At 39.3% G+C, this 20,477-nt stretch overlaps 1 protein-coding gene across 1 annotated transcript in view; it reads left to right on the top strand.

The window, feature by feature from the left end:
• The window catches only part of stxbp5l (syntaxin binding protein 5L), a 110,838-nt gene that overhangs the window by 88,398 nt on the left and 1,963 nt on the right, over positions 1-20,477 (top strand). Inside the window, exons 21-27 of the mRNA XM_068329410.1 lie at positions 4,278-4,382; positions 7,994-8,047; positions 10,839-11,018; positions 15,646-15,747; positions 16,957-17,196; positions 19,173-19,536; positions 20,304-20,469. Coding sequence (XP_068185511.1) covers positions 4,278-4,382; positions 7,994-8,047; positions 10,839-11,018; positions 15,646-15,747; positions 16,957-17,196; positions 19,173-19,536; positions 20,304-20,469 — 1,211 coding nt within the window. The remainder of the gene's footprint in view (positions 1-4,277; positions 4,383-7,993; positions 8,048-10,838; positions 11,019-15,645; positions 15,748-16,956; positions 17,197-19,172; positions 19,537-20,303; positions 20,470-20,477) is intronic.

Raw genomic sequence — 20,477 nt, forward strand, 5'->3', positions numbered from 1 at the left:
ATGTGTGCCTAAGACACTGCTTGATGACATGCTTTTTGGTCATGGCTCCATGTGCCTGCCAAGGCTTTAAGGCACTAATTTCAAATTAGTTTGATATAATAGGTTGATAAAGATGGACAAAAGATACAATAGAAAGTCCACTGTCTGGTGGTCTTCTTATGTAAAACTTGTGTGATATATGCAGAAGGACATGTTATGTACGTACATTTATTTCCAATGCAAACTTACGTGCTTTTAAGATGTTTTTGAAATAATTGCATCTGAAATGTGAGAGGTGGTGGGCTGGTGTGGCTTTGCTGTGTGGATCTGGCCTTGCTTAGATCCACAGCTCAGCCGTCATACGTTTGAATTTAAGGGTGCATCTTTAGAGACAGGGTGAGGAGCTCAGTCACCAGGGAGGAGTTTAGAGTAGAGCCGCTGCTCCTCCAAACTGAGCTGAACCAGCTTGGACGTCTGTTTTGGATGCGTCCAGGACGCCTCCCTGGGGGGGTGTTCCCAGGAGGAGACCTTGCGGAAGACTGGTTCACCCCGGTAGAGCTGGGTTGGGGGTCAGGGGAGAGGCAAGTATGGGCATACCTGTTCAGACTGCTGCCCCCACAACCTGGCCCCAGAGAATTGGATGGATGGATGGATGGATGGATGGATGGATGGATGGATGGGTCTGTAATGAAGTTATGCAAGTTTTGGAAATTTAAATGTGGGAATTTGAGGATGTCTTGATGAAATAATATTGTTTCTTTTTGGACGAAGCAGAGGAGTATATGAATGATGGAACATGACAATGGAACTATTAAATTGTTTGAAATATTACACAAAGCTTTAGGGATTTTTGTTGTTTGCCAGCTATTCCTGTAAAATAATGTGATGAGGTTTAAACCACAAAAGACCATTCCATTTCCCACTTTTCAGCTGATGTGTTAGAGCTGTACCCTGTCCTTACAGGTTGTGAGCCCACTTGGCACCAAGTTGCTCTGTTAGACTACGCTCAAATGGATCTCTTGGGCCCATGCCTGTGAAATGAATTCTAGTTCTTCATCTCAGAGACTATCCATGAGAAATCCTGTCATAGTTAAAGGAACACACGATGTGTCCTCCCAGTAACCTGATAATTACAGCAGGGGATGTTGTGTCAACTCTTCCTTAGTGTGAGGTATCTCTGGAGTCTGGAAAGAGAATGTCAGACTATTACCTTATCTGTTGAGGATGCCCCCTGGACTCCTCCCTGTGGAGATGCTGTGGACAGAGGAGAGCTGGGGGCAGACCAGAGCACACTGGAGAGATATAAATACTATCCCTTGTGAAATGGGTATCCAGATAAACAACTGGTAAAATGGACCTGAATGGAGGAAGAGACTGGATGGTGTGATTTAATATTGACGCATCAAGCCAGATATGCATGAACAAGTTCGTCTTCCAAAGCATTCAGCAGCTTTATGATGGAGGATTGCACTTGAAGCAGTGGTGTGACAATTTTAATGGTAAACATGCGGCCAAGAAAAATATTATACAATTTCTTTCCTTCCTTCATTTCACATCTTCTTCCTTTTTCAACGTGTCTTCTCCTAATTCAAAAGTTGTTTGAGTTTTATTCAATGGTAAGTGAATATCTGACAGGTTTTTCTTGCAGTGATTATAGGTTTACAGGTATTAGTCAGCGGCCTACGTGCCCAGATCTGGACTGCAATGGGCAGAAAAAAAAACTATGTTAAGTTTTCTGTCATAAATGGGATATTGAACAGGTAACGGACAGAATCAGACATAGACCCCCAGGAGAGCTGCATGGGTCCCAGAATTACCAGTTAGGGTTAGGATTAGGGTTGCACAAGATGCACAGAGATCTGGATTGTTCGATACTGACAATCCCCACAGAGAGGATAAGAAAGTCTGGGATCCAAGCCTTACTCTTGGCCGAACAGCAACTTAACATTTCCTTGCTGTACTCTGCATCTATCTTTCCAATGTCTGATATGTTGGATCGTGGTAATAATAAAGACCTGAACGTGGTATGAAGGGTTTATCAAAATGATCATAATACTTACTCAGGCCATCCTCATTTCATCAGCCTTTCTTTCATGATTCAAAATCAAATGTCTTTCTTTTTGCACTGCAATGTCAGATAGCTGATCAAAAGCAGATTACTGGTATCTGATGTTCAAACCTCAGTGATAGAGGAAGTTATCTGACTGATTCTCTGGCAATTTCAATTGAGGACCCCTATACAAAACAAACAGAACCTGATTGACTCGATGATGTTACCAAACACCTGTCAATGTTGCAAGTGATTCTTAGGCTTCAAGATTCCTTCCATGGCATCCTATTTTTACAAGGGTCTTCTTGTAGAAATTGGTTCTCATTTTTGGGCTTGTCTTTATTTAAATCTTTCCATTTTGTGTGTTCAATCATTTGCAGAAACTCAGTCTTGTCTTTACTCTCCTTATGTGAAAAGGAAGCCAGAACAAGATGTCCCTGGCTGTTACGGTGGAGTTTTTTGGTTTGATGATGTGAATTATAGGCCATGGTCATTATATATCATTATGTTGCCACTTTGCTATTTGTAGAGATGAGAGAAAGTAAAGATTATGGGGATTTGGTCGAAAAACATATTTGGTCATGAGGCTAATTCACTTTAACATTTACTCTGAATAGTGAAGTAGGCGGATCAGGATGATATATTGAGTGGACTGAAGCTACAACTACGATAGAAATGTTAACAATGGGTAATTACAGTATGACCTCAGTAAAAGAAATTGCCAGCTTAATGAAATCTTCACCATTAAAGCAAGAATGAAATTATGTTCAAACTGGTTTTGGCTGGAGACAAATGAGGAGGTACAGCGGCTCTCTCCTTATTAGGTGAAAAGTTCATGGTTCATTTCCTTGTGGTGAATATCAACTCCCAGCTTTCTCTATGGCCTTGGAGGCTGTCTTGTTGTGATGGCACACCAGGTGTGCTGTGTCTGTTGAAGGCCATATCCAGAGCATGGACAGCTTAGTAAGGAAGCCAGCCATCATTCTGATTCACCTTGCGCGTCAATAATTGGTGTCTGTCTCACCTCGCTACACCTCTTCCCTTCTCTTTTTAATGATCTTTTTCTTTTCTTCCTTTTGACGTTAAGCCAGTAATTGGTTCTTCTCCTTTATAAAAGCTACATTCCTTTTCAATCTCCCCATTCACTTTGTATTTCTGCTCAAAGGTCTGTTGTTTGGGTATTGGGTTTTTGTGTGACTTTTTTTTTTACAGAGCATCAGGCCATTTGTTACCATAGATACATTTGCTGACCAGACCAAGTCATGAAATGGACAGGGTTTTTCAGTGATCTCCCTGACCCTGCAGAATATATTTAGCAGTTAGCTCTCGTCGGGAGAAAGGGAGGAGGTGATGGCTAGAGCTTTGTTGTGTACTGCACTGATGCCTTCTTCTCACTTTCATGCAACTCAATGTGGTTTGATAGAATTTAAAGTAGGCTTGCCAGTACACCCTGTTGCATTTAGATAGCAATGATACACAAGCACACCACCCTGTGAGTTTTTGAGTAAGGTTAGTAGAGGATTGGTGGTAACAAGTGGTCGCTGCCCAGAAAATGTGTGATACGGCATCCACTACCTTCCACACCTCACAGAACCCCAAAACCAGTGATTCCTTTGCATTCCATTGATAGCGTACTGAGTTTGAATCGACTTTGTGTCTATTAAGTGTCTATGTGTTTATGTGTGTATTAAAAAATTGTCAGAAAACTTGTCATGTGAGCAAACAGTGGGGTCCCATTGAAACGTAATCATATGGATCTGCTGTATTACAGGATTCAAGGACACTTTTAATAAAAGCTATACAATGTTCAGCTGCACGCGTGCTTTGAAAATTTTACCAGTCAGTCACGTTCTGGTATCAGAAGCTTATCATCAAGGGTTAGGTATTCTTTGAGTTACTCTTAAGGTGATGTTTCAGTTGCAAATTGTTATAGAGCACGAGATATTTGATGGAGTTAATTTGGTATGGTGTCGTTAGTCACTAGATGTGGTAGTAGTGGTAGTAGTAGTAGTAGTAGTAGTAGTAGTAGTAGTAGTAGTAGTAGTAGTAGTGTTTGTTGTAGTAATCTCCTTTTTAAAAGTTGTATCCTAAGGTTGAAAGAAGAGTAACTCCCAACTATCTTCCCTTTTTACCTGTTTTCCCTCCTTTTACCTGCAAATCTCTCTCTCCTCCAGTTCACTCATTGTTTTTGTTTCTCCTCCGTTGCACTGAAATGTCTATGTCTGTTCTGTTGGATCTCTTATTCCAGTTCATTACCCAACCTCCCTTCACAATGACCCACGCGTCCTGCCAGAGCCTGTGGCCAGTCTGAGAGCCAGCCACTGCAGTCCAGTCTTTTACTTACTGGACAATGGTAAGAGGAGGGATGTCTCAAGGATCTCAGCCTCTCCATGGACCTCAGCTTATGTTGATAACATTATAGCAAAGATGAGACAATGCGATACCTGCGTTGTTTTTGGATAGGTGTTTGGTTCGATGTTGCACCTTGCATGCAAGATCTGCTTCCACACTGTGAGCAACAATTCAAACAGTTTAAACAGACACATTCACACATCACAGAGCTATAAAAAAGAGGTGATGAACTCACATAACTATCTTGAAAAGCATTGTTGTGGTACTTCAGTCATACAGTATGTATTTTTTTTCCTTGTTGGGAGAAGAATGAATCTCCATGGTAGGTGCAGAATGGAAGACCACATTTAAAGGTTTCATAGATCATTTGTTGCCAAGTCTCACTGACAAATTGATAATTGAAAAAGAAAAAAAAAGATGGGCCAAATTGGGTGAAAGCAAGGAAATAACAGAAATAGGAAATATTTGACCATTAGAAATAACTACTGTTAAGTAAAGTTCATATTTGATTTGAACTTAATTTATATGTGAGAGAATCCTTCCAATTTTTCATTATCAAAATGGTCTCACTTATGCATGCACAATGCAATGACCAACCGACCACGTTGCTTGCAGTGTCAACAAGCTGACAGGGACTGTGTTTCTAGGGGTAGACTGTTTGTCATTGCTTTGTCAATGTGTTCCATGCTTTTGTGCTGGTGCTGCATTGTGTTTTCTGCCTCAGCTGCAGGGGGACATTGTGATGTTTGTTGTATGTGCCAGATCTGGGTTTGATCTCTGATCCTCCATCACTCGGCAGCGCTGCAAAGCAGGCAGGCTTGGGAAGAGGAAGGAACTGTGTTCCAGCTGGGTACTTCTCCTCCTCACTTGTCAAAGCCTCTAGTGCTTCATTTCTCGTGACCTTAATCATTGTGTCTCAGATGGAACAACACATCTTTGTGACCGAAGACATGCTATTTTACCGCGGCATTTAGAACTGTCTGTGTGTGTGTCTGTGTGTCTGTCTGACTCTGTATAAACGCACAGTCTGAAGTTTTCATCTCAGCTGACATTCATCACTGTCTTGCCTCTTGACTGACTGCATGGTGCCCACTGTGTGGCCAACTGCTAATGCTGATAGGTCTTATACCAGCTTGCTTTACATGTTTATCAGTGTGTGGCCGAATCAAATAAAATGTTAGCCACATTTGTGGCTTCAGCACTCTATTGCTATTTTCATATTAAGGTTCCTGTGCAAATCTTGGGTAAAATCTAAATAGCTTCTCTTTTTTCTTTTTTTTTTACCATGCTAGCAATGTATGTTTTTAAGAATACAGTGGTATTGTTTGTCTGTTTGTTTGATGGTCCACCACTTTTCTCCAGACTGAAAGAAAATTTTAAATTTGGTACAGACACTAAAATTCCATTTTGGTTAGATTGTGCTAACTTATTCCCTGAATTAAATTTTATTTTTATTATTTTATGACCAAAGTGTGCAGGCAAACAAGTAAAATAAATAAATAAATAAATAAATGACAATATATATGTATCAGCATGTTATCATGGTAACTTGTGATGAGCATCTTAGCACCAGGCTCCACGTAACAGAGCTAGCATGGATATAGGTATTTTCATAATTTCATCTGATGTCTCAACACACTTGTAAAATATTTAACATTTATACCTAACGCAATTCAAGTCATTGCAACAGAGAGAAAAATCAGAGTAAATCTCCACCTTCTACCACCTCAGCCAATTTTTTTTCAGAAAAGATAAAAAGCTATGACTATAATTTTCCCGTAATTTAGCAAAGCTCATAATCAGCACATTGAGTAACACATGGAATAATGACATCACTAATTGGGCTACAAAGACTGCTGCTAAAAGAGCATTTTAATATTGTTGTGTTAATACGTTAAGATAGAATCAAAAAGCAGCAATGGAAACTACTGTTGCTGTAAATGACAAATGAATTGTGGTGCATGAAACATTACTTATTAATATGATGTGTTAAAGTGGTCATATTTAGACACAAAATAGTGATGTGGTTCAATCTTCATGGGTTAAATGAAGCTAAATTGTAAACACTAAAAAACAAAACACGACAATGAACGGTAATAAACATAAAGTTTGATTGGATATTGTTCAAATTCACATTAAAAAACCCTTCTGGGGCTAGGATGAAGTTCACCTTTTTACCTTGATTAAAACTCATTTTATGAAGTGTGTATGGAGCCTTTGAGCCATTCAACAGAGGAGCATGTAACTGATTTGATATGGGCTCATTTTCTTTGTCCTTAACCCAGTATTTCATATGATGGCAGAATGATATGGTCATAATAGATGATTACCAAACACACACACACACACACACACACACACACACACACACACACACACACACACACACACACACACACACACACACACACACACACACACACACACACACACACACACACACACACAAACAGGAGCCATGTATTATCTAATTTACAACATTAATTTGAAAGGCTTTAATTGTTGGAAAAAATGAAAACAAATTCTTTGATTGATAAATTTGATTAGAACACTGTAACATCCAATTTCTTGCACAGCACAGGACATGTTTTTCTTCAACATGACAGTGCATACTGAGTTACCTTTGTGGTCACAGTAGACAAACAGTTTCGCCAATTCCAGGAGTACATCCCTTGTCCTCTGCTGTCTTTTGTCATAACCTATGACAGAAAGATTGAAATATAAATCAGCATTTATTTCTAAGGAAACCAAATTGATTCCTCCGATGAATCTTCCAACATAATCAGTGTCATATAAACAATGGGAATTCATGGTCACGGTGTTCTTCTCGTGGTCATGAAATTTACTGGGTATCATTTAAACACCACCTTGTGTCCTCCACGTGTCAATTAATCATTCAACACAAAGAAACAATGAAATATTGCCTTCTTTCTGAGGGGGAAACTGGCACATGACATCTCAAGTTTGACCTTTGCAGTTCTCTACTTACTGCAAAATACTTGCAAAATGTTTTTCAAGTTATTTTGTTGCTACTGGTGTCTGAATGTGATATTGGTATTCACAGCCAAAAGTGGCACCCTGTTAACATGTGCTTCCACGTCAGACATTCCAGTTCAAAAAATTACATCCTATTGGAATTTTTGTCAAAGCAGATACTTCTTGCAAAATTGATACATTTAAATATATATATATATATATATATATATATATATATATATATATATATATATATATATATATATATATATATATATATATATATATATATATATATATATATATATATTTATATATATATATTTATATATGGACTGCTAACATTGTTGCAACAATTGCAAAAAAACCCCAAAAAAACAACTGGGAACACTGGCCTGAAACACATTAGCATAAAATCTGAATCATGTCTGTCATGGTGTGCCACTGCACCAGTATGCATGTTCTGATTCTTTGTTCATCTCAGTGATTTGTTTTGAAGTCTTTTTTGCACTTTGTTTTTCATTGTTTTACCTAAATTATTACCCTCTTTATTTATTTACTTATTTATTTTACTTTCTTTTTTTTTCTTATTTGAAGGGATTAACTGCTGCTTTGTTTCCTATTCTTTTGTTTCAGTAAAGGGGCCTGGCAGAAAGTTAAGTCTGCCAACAGATCTTAAGACTGATCTTGGTACGGTAGGCGAAAGCCAGCAGTTTTCACTTGATTCCCTTTGAGTCATTTACTTTCTGCTTTTGTCATTCTTTTATCGGCTTTTGTGTTGCTTTAGAAGTTTTTATTCTCACTCGGACTTTCTTCTTTCAGTTTCTTGTCACTCCGTACTCCTGTTCAACCAGCCCATGAGACTGTCCAGCTGATGTGTTTGTCCATTTTGCCCCTTTGTGTTTTGATTTGATTTCCTCTACATTTTGCAAGTGTTTATAAAGGTGATTTGTAACCCATGCCCATATTTGAATTTGAGGTTTCCTATCACTTTATCATGATTGGACCATCTTCTGATTTTACGCAACTTTTCCTCCATTGAAGGTCCTGTTCTACAGTGATTGGATCATCACTACCTCTCTCATTCTAACTCGGTCATTTCTCTCTTAAACAGTCGTTTCTATATTTTGACTGGGTCATCTGTATTTCAGATACTGAGCATTCTCTCCATGCTTACATCTTCAACTGTTATACATTTGCATCACAATCACAGGTTTCACTTTGCTCTGCCTCTGCAGTGTCAAACCATGCTGTCCTCTTTAAAAACTCTTTCTTGAACAACAACAAAAAATGCTCCAGTGTCTATTATATCTGTGACTTTCTTTACCTGACAGGTGTATAAAAAATCTATCAACCCAAATACTTTGAAAACCTTAAGAGGTGGTTGTCTCGTCACACATAAGTCCCAAAGTGCCAGTTAGATTTATATTTTTACAAGAAGCCAAAAAGAAAAAAAAGAAGAAGAAAATAACTTGTTAATACATCTTTTACCTTGTTCGTAGCACCAAGTTGAGCCTCTTAACAGCTGTGGGTTATAACAGCAAATAATTTGTTGGAACCGTCTGTTACAGATCTGTAACTGTCTGTTGGTGTATTTGTGTGTGTTTATGTGCACTCTGATTGGTTAAGTGCAGCTGGGGGAGGTTGTTTGTGTGTGACCTTGTGAGGGTACAGTACCATTTGTCCCACTCTGCACAAGTTTCCTGCAGGACATTTTGAGGCAAGTCATTGATTTTCTTCATTTCAATTTCATATTTGCTTTCCATGGCTCTAGTAGATATCAGTTGGCTCAGTATCACCTGTGGTTTTTCAGAACCTGCCTCAGTCCATCCTACTGTGAAACTGGACTAGAGTCGCTCGTGGACTGGGTGACACCCCAGAGTTTTTCATCTTCACTTTAAAATTGAATATTTTACGGGAAACCTCTCTGAACAGGGATTGATTAGATTTTTTAGATGTCTTATCAGAACAGTGACAAAAGAACACTGGTCAGTACATTCCTCCCCCTATAAACCCGAGAAGAATCAAAAGGATTATCATGTTCACAAACCTGTAAATAGGAATGTTTCAAGAGAGGAAAGGTAACAACTAGCTTTTCCTTCGCTTTGGCTGTATTACTACAGGATAGTTGTTAATTACCTCCCTGTAGCGCTGGCACTAAAATAGTACTGTATTATTTACTTCTCTCTGAAAACTTGACATGAGACAAGCAGTCAGATTTAGATCCACTCAGTTATGCTTTGCTTTGCTTTTTTCCTGTTAAGGTTTAGTTCACACAAACAAGCAAGGAAAGAAGGGACAAAGCATCCAAAAATGTCCCCAAGGGGAGGTCATGAAAGGCAACAATTCTTAAAATGTCACCACCATCTGATGCTGATTGTGTAACCCCATCAACCTGGAGCACTCGTTTGCAGTGCAATTTAAAGAAAATATTATATTCATGTGTTCCTTTTCTATTCTTTCACTTGTGGGTTTTTGACATTCATGGTGATGCCATTGAGTTTCTGACATCAGAAATAAATATATGATTTCAATCACAAGCAAGGTTTTTAAAATGAAAAAAAAAGTGGAGATGAAATGAGCTTGTTTTGTTTTTGTTTTTTTTTCCATTTGATATTTAAGTCATATTTCCGAGCACAGATTGGATGAAACTGCCCTCACAATTTGTCTCTGCGTTTCATCTTTTTTCTGTTGTTCTGGCATCTCTTTCTCTTCCTAACATACTTCAAACCTCTCTCCAGCACTTTGTCACTCACTCCTGCCTTCCTTTTTTCCCCTTGCTTCCATTTTTCTTAATGAAAAATACATTTTTAACATCAGCTTACTCCTTTTATACTGTTATAATATCCATCTTCATGGGTCACTTTTAACTGAGCTTCACCATACATCTACAAAATCTCCAAATATGGTGAGAGAAGCCAAAGCATTTCTTTTAATCAGACAGTATTGACAGTGCGCCTTATAGTATTTTCCACACTATAATACGCACTGGATTATATGGCGCACCTTCAATGAATGGCATATTCTAAAACTTTTTCACATATAAGACGCACTGGGTTATAAGGCGCATCTGATTATAAGGCGCACCTTCAATTAATGGCCTATTTTAAAACAGTTTTCACCAGAATAGGGTGCACCACATACTAGGTGCATAGAATCGACAGTACTGTAGTGGCTGTGGTTGTGTTACACACACCTCAGAGCTGAGAACTCATCTGAGAATTCATCTTCAATGAATGGGCTATTTTAAAACTTTTTTCATATTTAAGGTGTAATGTCGGTTTTTAGGTGCACGTTATAGTGCAGCATATACTGCAATTAAAATAATCTCTCCTTATTTGAAGATTCTATATTTGACTATTTTAATGCTCATTATGACATTTACTGACATATGAAGATGGATATTGCAGTGTACCAGAATATGTTTGAAAGTTTCATTTCCTTCTTTGTGTTGTTTGCTAATGCTTTGCCGTTGTTACAGATCATGTCAATGGACATTGTACTAGCCCTACCTCCCAGCCATGCTCGGCGGGGAAGCCTCGTGTCCCGATGGGTCCCGAGGGGTCACGGCTTGCCCGCAGAGGCCCTACCCGACCGCCCTTCCGCAAGGCCCAGTCTGCTGCTTGCATGGAGATCTCTTTGCCTGTGTCCCACACTGAAGGTGTGTGCTTGTCTTCCCAACTCCCTACCCTTAACCTCTTTAACACCCTCCCTTCACTAAAGCGCATGCCATCCTCACACCCTGGGGTAAGTAAATCAAGGCCTAATACATAATAACACAAGGTAAGCAAATGCTAATGCAAGATTGCGGCATAAAGATAGCTTGAAGAATTCATTGTATAAAATTCAAGACTGACTGTTTTCTAAGCCCCACCCCCCACCCCCTGTGAAATGTCTTCAACCAACCAAGTCCAGTTCATTTTTTTTTCTTGATATACTTTTACCAGTATGACTGAGAAACTACACAGACATGAGCTAAATCTGTAAGCATGTCTTCCTGTCTTATAACCAGTATGTCGGCATGAGACAGAACTGTCAACCAGTTTCTGAAACTAGCATTTCTACTAGTGATTGACAAGTCTGCGAACTTTGTCGTAACCAGAGTTTGTGTTGTGCAAACAGGAATATTGGCCTACAAATTATGTAAATGCAAGATATGGGGCTTAGGGAGCAGTCAAAGTTTAGTATACTTCTAAATGTATATGTTTACTGCAAAAATCAACTTATTTTTAGAAGATACAGTTGCATGAATGGACATGAATGACAAAAATGCTTTTGGGTACAGAACAGCAAGTTGCATTAGCATCACCTTACAACTATAGGAGTACAGACTGTGCTTCTCTTGAATGCAAGAAATTGCACTTGCATTGTGTCCCTTAAGTTAAGACTGTTGCTTGTGCACAAGGGTTGGTAAAACATTACTGTAGGGCATTTGTGTTTTAACACACTGATAATTATTCCCTCTAGTTCTTTTTTTTAATTTTTTTTATTGCTTTGTCTGCATTGACATTTGGTGCAGTAAATCTCAGTTTTATTAGTAAATCAAGTTTTCTGATTTGTACATCATATTTTCTCTTCTAACAATCAGATTGTAGGAATTTTTAAAACTAAATAATGTAGCAAACATAGCCTTTATGCAGTGTGACCAGAGCCAAACTTTCTATTATCCACAGACCCTTGACCTGAGAGAAACATTTCGTTAATTTGCTTTATGTCATGTTTTGATTGAGCTTTTTCAAATAGTCCTTGTAAGTATTCACACATAAAAGAGGTAAATAAGAATCACTCAAGCACAATCTTCACTTTTAATGGAGACATCTGCATTTTATTTCCCTCCTTTATAATTCACACCCTGACATTAACCCACACAATCAAAAAAGGATTTACCCAGCAGTGTGTATGTATGTGTGTGCACGTGTTTGTGCTCATTGTTCGGATAGGTGACCATTTGTGAGTGTGTCAATACGGAAAGTTTCTGTGTCTGTATCTGTGATGCCAACGCGTCAGACATTTCAGTGTTTTTATAATTACTATACTAATGTATTATCACCTGGTAAACTGCTTTAGTCCTTAATCATTTGATATTATAGCATCCATGATGATTTGATGAAAGGATTTTGGATTTTTAGACTTGGCTGTTCCAAAACAGACTGCTGTCAAGAGAGGACACAAAAGGCACTCCCAGTGTAATTTTGTTACATTTATGGACAAAAATGGTCTCCATTAGCATTGAACATGAATGTGCAATTGCACAGTATGTATGGACTATTACACTGCCAGTCATTTCCCATCCATAATAAATTATATGTGCCGCTTAGAGTGACAGAGAACAAACAACATTCTCCAGCTCTAACAACAATGGGAAAACCACTTATAACGTCAACAGGCCTCCTGATGGTCTTTCATGTTATTTGTCTGTCTTGCTCTCAGAACTAGCTTTTTTCTTGAAGTATAGGGGTTAATATCTTTAGCTTGTATTTTAAGTCAGAGTGATATTACAGGAAACAAAAGCATCCATCAAATTGAAACCAGAATAATCTCCCGTTAGAAACTCAACATGTCACTGATGCCATTTAGTTTAGTTTGTCCTCCACACAAATAACATTTCTGATGCAGACTATTGGTCAGATGTTTGTTGATTGGGTCATTTTTCCGTAATCTCTGTGCTCCTGCTGTACAATAGAGAAGTTTTCAGGTTTCTTTTTGACTTTTTTGATGTGCTTTATGATCAAAACAGTGAAACATGGTTCTCGGTTTGCTCCTAAGAGAATTTGAAATCCATTTCCAAAACACCTAGTGGAATCACAGGTGTTACATGGAACGATCAGAAGGATAGAATCTTTCAATCCCACCTCATGCTGAAGAATTTCAAATTAAAGATAATAAATGATTATTCCAAACCTCAGACATCCGCGGTACACTGGCGTCGTGCCCGGAGTGTCCCCCGCCTCACGCCCTGAGACTGCCGGGATAGACACCGGCTCCCCCGCGACCTGCGTTAGCGGATTAAGCGGGTTGAAAGATGAATGAATGAATGAAACCTCAGACATTCAATACTAAATGCATTTCATTTGATAAATCTGCACATATCATTATTCCACCCTGCACACTTGATGGACATGATATGATATATAATTTAATAGAAGTCTCATTGTCAGTGTTTTTAAAACCGTACTGTGTAGAATAAAGGCTATTGTAGGCTCTGTCTACAGCCAGCAGGACTTCAGAGCAATATAACAACATTAAAGTTGTAACTGCATGCTCCTGTTACCGGTGAACAGATCTGCACAAATGAATGTTTTTATGAGTCGGATCCTTCTGTTTTGTGGTTCACTTTTCTCTTCATGGGGTCACATCTATCACTTTAGTACCTCAATGGAAACTAAGTTACACACATCATGGTTAATTGTCAATACCAAATGAGACATATAACTCCGTATGCGTGTGATGAGGAATACATTCCCTGAGAAACAGAATATTTTTGGGCAGGAGTCACTTTATCGCTATGGGTTTGTTTTCTTGGTAGCCATCTCTCTGCTTATCACTTTTGGCACCGCTGGTTATGAATTGCACTGGATTACCACAGTGGAAAGCCAGCAGGACCAGTGGAATAATTAAAGGTCAACAAGCAGTGTGGGAAATGGGCCTGATGTTAATGAGGCCTGCTTGCCAGGTGAGGAGATGGAGGGGGGAAATAGCAGGGGAAGACTGACTCGATGCACAGTAAACATACCCGTACCTTCCATCTCAGCTCAGCAACACACTTCAATTGTACATTACAAACATAATTGACATTGCCTTTGCAGATGTGGTCAGAAAATTGGCAGTCATTTGTGTGAGCACAAGTGATTTAAAAGGACAGATTCAAACCAAACCGTGTTACAGATTCCCATGATAGTAGATGTTTAACAAGTAAACGAAGCTATGCTAGATGTTATTTATTTATTTTCTACAGGATAGCAAAGAGATGTGAGATTCACAGTATTTACCTGGTCACATAATGGTTTTCAAAAGTCGCTCAAATTCTACACCCCCACACACACACCTACATCCATATCTGACCGCAAGGTAAGAGCGAAATGGCAAAGCAGTGGGCCAGTAGTCTTATAAAATATGCCTCGATTGGATCTCATCAATAATAAACTTGTCTCAGTTTTAAAATGCACAAATTTGAACTTAAATATTTTCTCGTTTCCAATTAAACACACTGTTAAATATTTGAAAATTTGTTATGTGATTATTGGCATTATATTTAAACTGTGCACAAAGCATTGTGCTCACTTGCCGGTAATACAAATAAAAAAAGGTAGTCTTCAGGTGTGTGTGTGTGTGTATGTGTGTTATCTTACACTATGTATGGTTGTGTATGTGCATGATCCACTGTATAAATCTGGCATTTTGTACGTCTCGTCACTTCAGATTGTCTGCATTCCCTTATCACTTTCCCAACATTGGCTTCTGGATCTCCCTGAGGTTCTCTCAGGGGTCCCCGTACCCTGTCAGGGTACCAATGTGTCTGACTTTCATTAGCCAGCACCCCACAGGTTCAGTCACACAGCGTAAACACACTTCAGTGACACACAACATAAACCAAGCTGCTGCCAGACTCACAGCAAGACTTGCAGCCAAAGGCTATTTTGTGTTTGTCGCTGCCAGTGGTGAGGCACAGCTACAGTATGTTGTCATGATACCAGAATTTTGGCCAAAAAAATTGAAACATAAAAACAAAAAAACAGACAACTAACAATGGCTTGGTTTGTGCAGCAGTGTTTATATCAGTTCTGTTTTGAATTGATTCTCCTTGTACCTCTTTTGTAGAAGATGCGTGACCTTGGATTCACTCCAATGGTTTTTTCCACTTGCAGCCTTATAAAATGAAAAAAAAAATTGTGCAAAAGTGCTGTACAGTAGCTTTTTACTGACTATAATAGACTGCATGTAGGTTGCTGTATCAGAGTTATTCGTCACATTTGTAGAAGCTTGCTGCTCTCGTCAACAACATTTAGTTGATGGTTTTGAAAATGTTTAGAGGTTGTGTCATTTTCACTCTCTTATTCTGACTCGGTATGAACTTGAAGCAATCTTTTCCCACTCAGTTGCATCTTTCTCTCTCTCCCTTTCCTGTCATTCTTTGGTGGTACTGCTGTTTATCTGTCTATCCGTTGTTGTCTTTTGTTGGTATTTTTCTTTTTTGTTTGTTTTTGACTGGGCGTCTGCACATGTGTGTCCGTTCTTTTGGGGGATTTTGGGATTTGTACTATGGACTTCATGTTGTGGGGTACGAGTAGGTTATGCATCCAGGAGGGCAATGCTCCAGCAGTTACATGGAGTCACTATGTACTCCCATGATGAACACCACACCAGCGCCCCCTACTGCTGGAGCGAAAGAGGTAAGGGGGGCTTCGGCCACAAATCCATCCAGTGATGTGTTGCTGATTATCTTGCGTCCGTCCATTCGTCAGTATGTCAGTTCGTCCTGTGGCCCTGTTTCGTCTAAGACATGCCTAGAAGAGCCTGGTCTTGTCCCAACAAGTAGGAGTGAAGTGATACCATTTCTTTATATTGTACATATCTATGGGCAGCATGCATTCTAAAGCAAAGCATACTGTGTATGCCCCATCCCCTAAAAATAATAAATTAATTTTTTTGGGGAGATTTTGGCACTGCTTCACCTCTTTACCTGAAATTGCACTAAGTGAACATCTGTCAAAATGTGACTCCTTTTAGGTTGATGTGTATGCTGGGCCTCACACCCATCTGTAGTTGTTGTTACGTAAAGTCTGCACTCTATGTAGCCTTAGGCAGGGAATGCAGTGCTGCACATTGCCTGGCTCTGAATTATTCAGAAATGCAGCAATACAGAAATACTTTCATGATGGAGGCTTTAAGTACACAATGGAGGACCTGAATGGGATGCACTCAGAGTTAAAGGGGTTTTGAATTTGGTGCAACTGTCAGTGGGTGTGTGTTTATGTGTAAATGCGTGTGTGCATGTATGTGTACAGCTCATCCTGGTGTGTCTGCTGAAGGGCGTTCTCAGTGAACAGACAGTGTGTGTGTGTGTGTGTGTGTGTGTGTGTGTGTGTGTGTGTGTGTGTGTGTGTTTGTGTGTGTGTGTGAGTGTGTGTGTGTGTGTGTGTGTGTGTGTGTGTGTGTGTGTGTGTGTGTGTGTGTGTGTGTGTGTGTGTGTGTGTGTTTGTTTGGTGTACAGGTATGGTGTGAAAACACATTTCCGTCTAGTTGTCTCTTTGTGAAGATCACTTTGCGTCTCAGCGCAGCACATTGTTTCAGTAACTTTTTTTTATTTGTTCCAGTTTTAATCTGCAGACAAAACATATGTGGCATTCATGATATTCCTTCTGCTGTTGTCACTACTCTGCTTCTTTGCTGTGTATTTTCTTTCCCTTAAACGGATTCCTCTCTTACGTCACCGTTTTTTCTTCTCTACATTGCTGTTCTTTTACATGACTCCTGAAACTCTGCCTTCTGTTTCCTGTTTTTTTTTCTGTTGTTTTCTGTTCTCTTGCCACTATTTCATATCTCTCTCCTCTTGCATCGTTTCTGCTTCGTGCCGTTCTGTTTTCTGGGTGCTGCAATAGAGAGTCGGGAAAACTCCTTCAGTCGCTCACGCAGCTCCAGCGTGTCCAGCATCGATCGTGACACCAAAGAGGCCATCACCACGCTGCATTTTGGAGAGTCGTATGGTCGAAAGGGTGATGCCGTGCCCACCCCGTGTCTGTGGGTTGGCACCAGCTTAGGTGTTGTCCTGCTCATCCCCATGTCCATTCCCACTGACCAGGAGGAGAGGATGGAGGAGCCTGTAACCATTGGCCCCAGTGGTAAGATCCAACACGAGAGGCCTCCATTAAAAGTCCTTCTAACCAGAGCTGTATGCACATTTTCCTGCATCAACAGGGATCAATACCAACATTTCCTCTCTGCTGATGTTTGTTATAGCTTCCAAAATGAAAAAGGAGGCCTGTAATAGGCTCAGAGACTACTACAATACATACACTATGAATGAGATCCAATTTTTAGCCACATTTGAATTCATTTGTGTTTTTTTAATATATATTTTATAGAAATTTCTACTATTGTCATTTTGATTCCTGAGTCCGACACGTCTTTGTTGATTTGTATACACAAGTTAAATGCAGTACCACAATGCGAACAAGTGTTAATTATAGTTAATTATAATCAACTCATTCAACAACACTAAAACAAACAGAAGCGTTACATAGAAGCACTTCAAGTATTATATGGTATGAACTAACTTGACAATTATCAACTGAGCTATTGTCTAAAGACTTCTTAAGTTGCATTTTAAGCTACATTTCCTCTTTACGTCATGAGTGCCCTGTGTTGAAGAATTTATTTCGTGGGATCCTGAACACAGAGCCTGACCAATGTTTCACAGCAGTTTGTGGTGCTGCCACACATTTTCTCCACAGGGAGGGAGGGCAGCCTAAAGGGCAGTTGCTTTCTCCTAAGGAACATCAGAGAACATTTCTCCATGTTGCGAGCCGGGTGACCCAAGAGGTCACTTCATCATGTTTTATCTTTTCAAACATGCAGCATTCCCCCAGGCTCACCTGCTTATACACAAAGCCTGTACAGACAGATAAACAATGGGGATAGCATTCAAGAGTGATGTAGGAAAACATGGCCTCTATTTTCTCAATGGTTCTCAATGGTTGCACTATTTTAGATCATTTAGGTATTTTTTTTTTCATTATATCCAACCAATCATTATTTGCCATTGTTTACACCGCATGTACAGATTTTAGATGTAATTTGATGGGGGTAATTGAAGGCGGTTCCAGAGTGTGCTGCTGCTAAATGATCCACTTTGCTCAAAAGCTTGTTGCTAACTTCTATCGATCATACAGCACTTGACAGGTAGTGTAATGTTACTTTTCTGAGCCTCTTAGTTGAAAAAAGGCTGCCCGCTGACAATGAAAAAGGTTTGCCTTTTTGTGTTATGATTTCAATCTTTGTATCACTGTGATATAAACAAGCAATTTCCCAAATTGTGATGCAGAGTGTAGAAATTTGGGCATCACTCATAATGTAGGAACATTAGCTTTCATCATGGTTGCACTAAACATCCACTTTCAGATGAGGAAATGCCAAGTTGATGCAACAGGAGGCTTTTAAAATAAGAGCAGGTCATTTCAGAATTGAAAGCTCGGCTCTCCTCTGGTATTACTCACACGTAAGGGCTTCTAAAGCCTAATTTGTTTCAGTGACAGAGTAATTTGTTGTCACGAAGAATGCATTGATCTCGCATTTGACTTCCTTCTATAGCAAGAACAAGGATAGAGTTTGAAATGCGATTGTGTTTGCACTCTGACTAAAACAAAACAGCCATTCAAATATGCATTAGCTGAAGCCCTGCTGTGTGAGGAGGTGGATCTCCGGCTCAGAGGAAAAATATCAATAAAAAATCAAGGCCCTTTCAAACAGCAGTTGTTCTCTTGAGACTGAATATGCGAGATACAAGCTTATTACTGGATGGCACAGATTCATTGTCGTGGAAATATTAATGAACAGAAGTATTGATGAAATAAAAGTATTGTGTGGTCCATATTGGATAGTTCCTTTCTGAGTAAGCATTGTATTTGAACAGAATTTCAGTTAACTACATAAATTACTTAATTCAAAAATGTAACTGACAGCTTTTACAAGGCTTCAATGTGCAAATATGTGAACGTTTGTCATCGTTGCACCTCATTAAATTGCAACAAACAGCACAAGGTGTTAACATTTTAATTTAAGATTTCTTGCCTTCCCTGTTCTGTCTGTTGGTTCCCAGGTGCAGTTGTGATCCTGAAAGGCTCAGTATTGCATTTTGGCTTCCTGGACTGCATGGGAGCGCTTATTCAGAGCCCCTATGAAGTTTGGAGGGACCCCAATGCCCCCGAGGATCCCGACAGACCACGGAGGCGCAAGTTGGTCCACTTTTCACCATCATCCTCTCAGGACGTCTCCGGCGATGGACACCTAACGGTGGTGTGCTCCGAGAGGCAGGCCAAAGTATTTCTGATGCCCTCACAGTCTTGCCTCTTTGTCCACAACATCACCGAGTCATCTTTCGTACTGAGAGCCGATGTGGTATCTATGTGTAACAGTGTGTGCCTAGCCTGCTTCTGTGCTAATGGACACGTCCTGACCCTCAGGTATAGCCTCAAGCATCTATCACCCCAAAATATGACAAACTGCAAGTTTGATTTCTGTTTGTCTTTACATTCTTATCTCCCAGTTAGATTGTTATGTTAATTTTCTGCACATATTTTCAACCTAAGTGCTAATATTTCACCAGGCATTAATATTATATTCTTTCTACTGATAATCTGAATTATTAAACTTGGTCTGCGCAATCAATTGTGTAACCGGCATCACGACTGTGGCCTTGAGAGTTAATGTGATGTAGCTGAGTGACATTTTATATTCAGAGTGATACTTTAGATGAAGTACTTCATATCCACGGGGTAAAATGGGAATAGCGTAATTCAATTATTGTTAATTAATTTGAGTATTCAGTGACAAAACAGTCTTGGATTTTCTCAAATAAATGTCCGTTTGCAGGCAGAAATCTCTTAAGTTCAATTTAAATCTATGTGCCTCCTTGGTTAGATATCATTTGGTGCTGCATATGTCCTGATATATTAATAGATGGCTTCTCTAAGTAAACACTTTTATCCAATCAGGAAATAGGTGTGTTATATATGTGAGACCAGTTTTATGTAAGTTAACGACTGACACATTTAGAGTAATTTATCAATAAAAATTAAAAAAAATACTACAAAGTAAAGAAATCACAATTATTATATTTTGCATAATGGATTGCTCAAATCAGTTTTCAGTCTAATGTATGATGTATTTTTCAGGCTACAGATGTTCTCGCACATCTAACTTGTCTGTGTCTCATTCTCTCTGCTCACAGTTTGCCCAGTCTAAGACCAATGATAGATATAAATTACCTGCCTCTGACAGACATGCGTATTGCAAGAACATTTTGCTTCACCAATGGGGGGCAGGCCCTATATCTTAGCTCTCCAACAGAAATCCAGAGGATTACATACAGCCAGGAAATGTGTGACAACCTGCAGGTCAGTGC

This window comes from Antennarius striatus, chromosome 12, assembly GCF_040054535.1.
Source record: "Antennarius striatus isolate MH-2024 chromosome 12, ASM4005453v1, whole genome shotgun sequence".
In the NCBI taxonomy this organism is placed as follows: Eukaryota; Metazoa; Chordata; class Actinopteri; order Lophiiformes; family Antennariidae; genus Antennarius; species Antennarius striatus.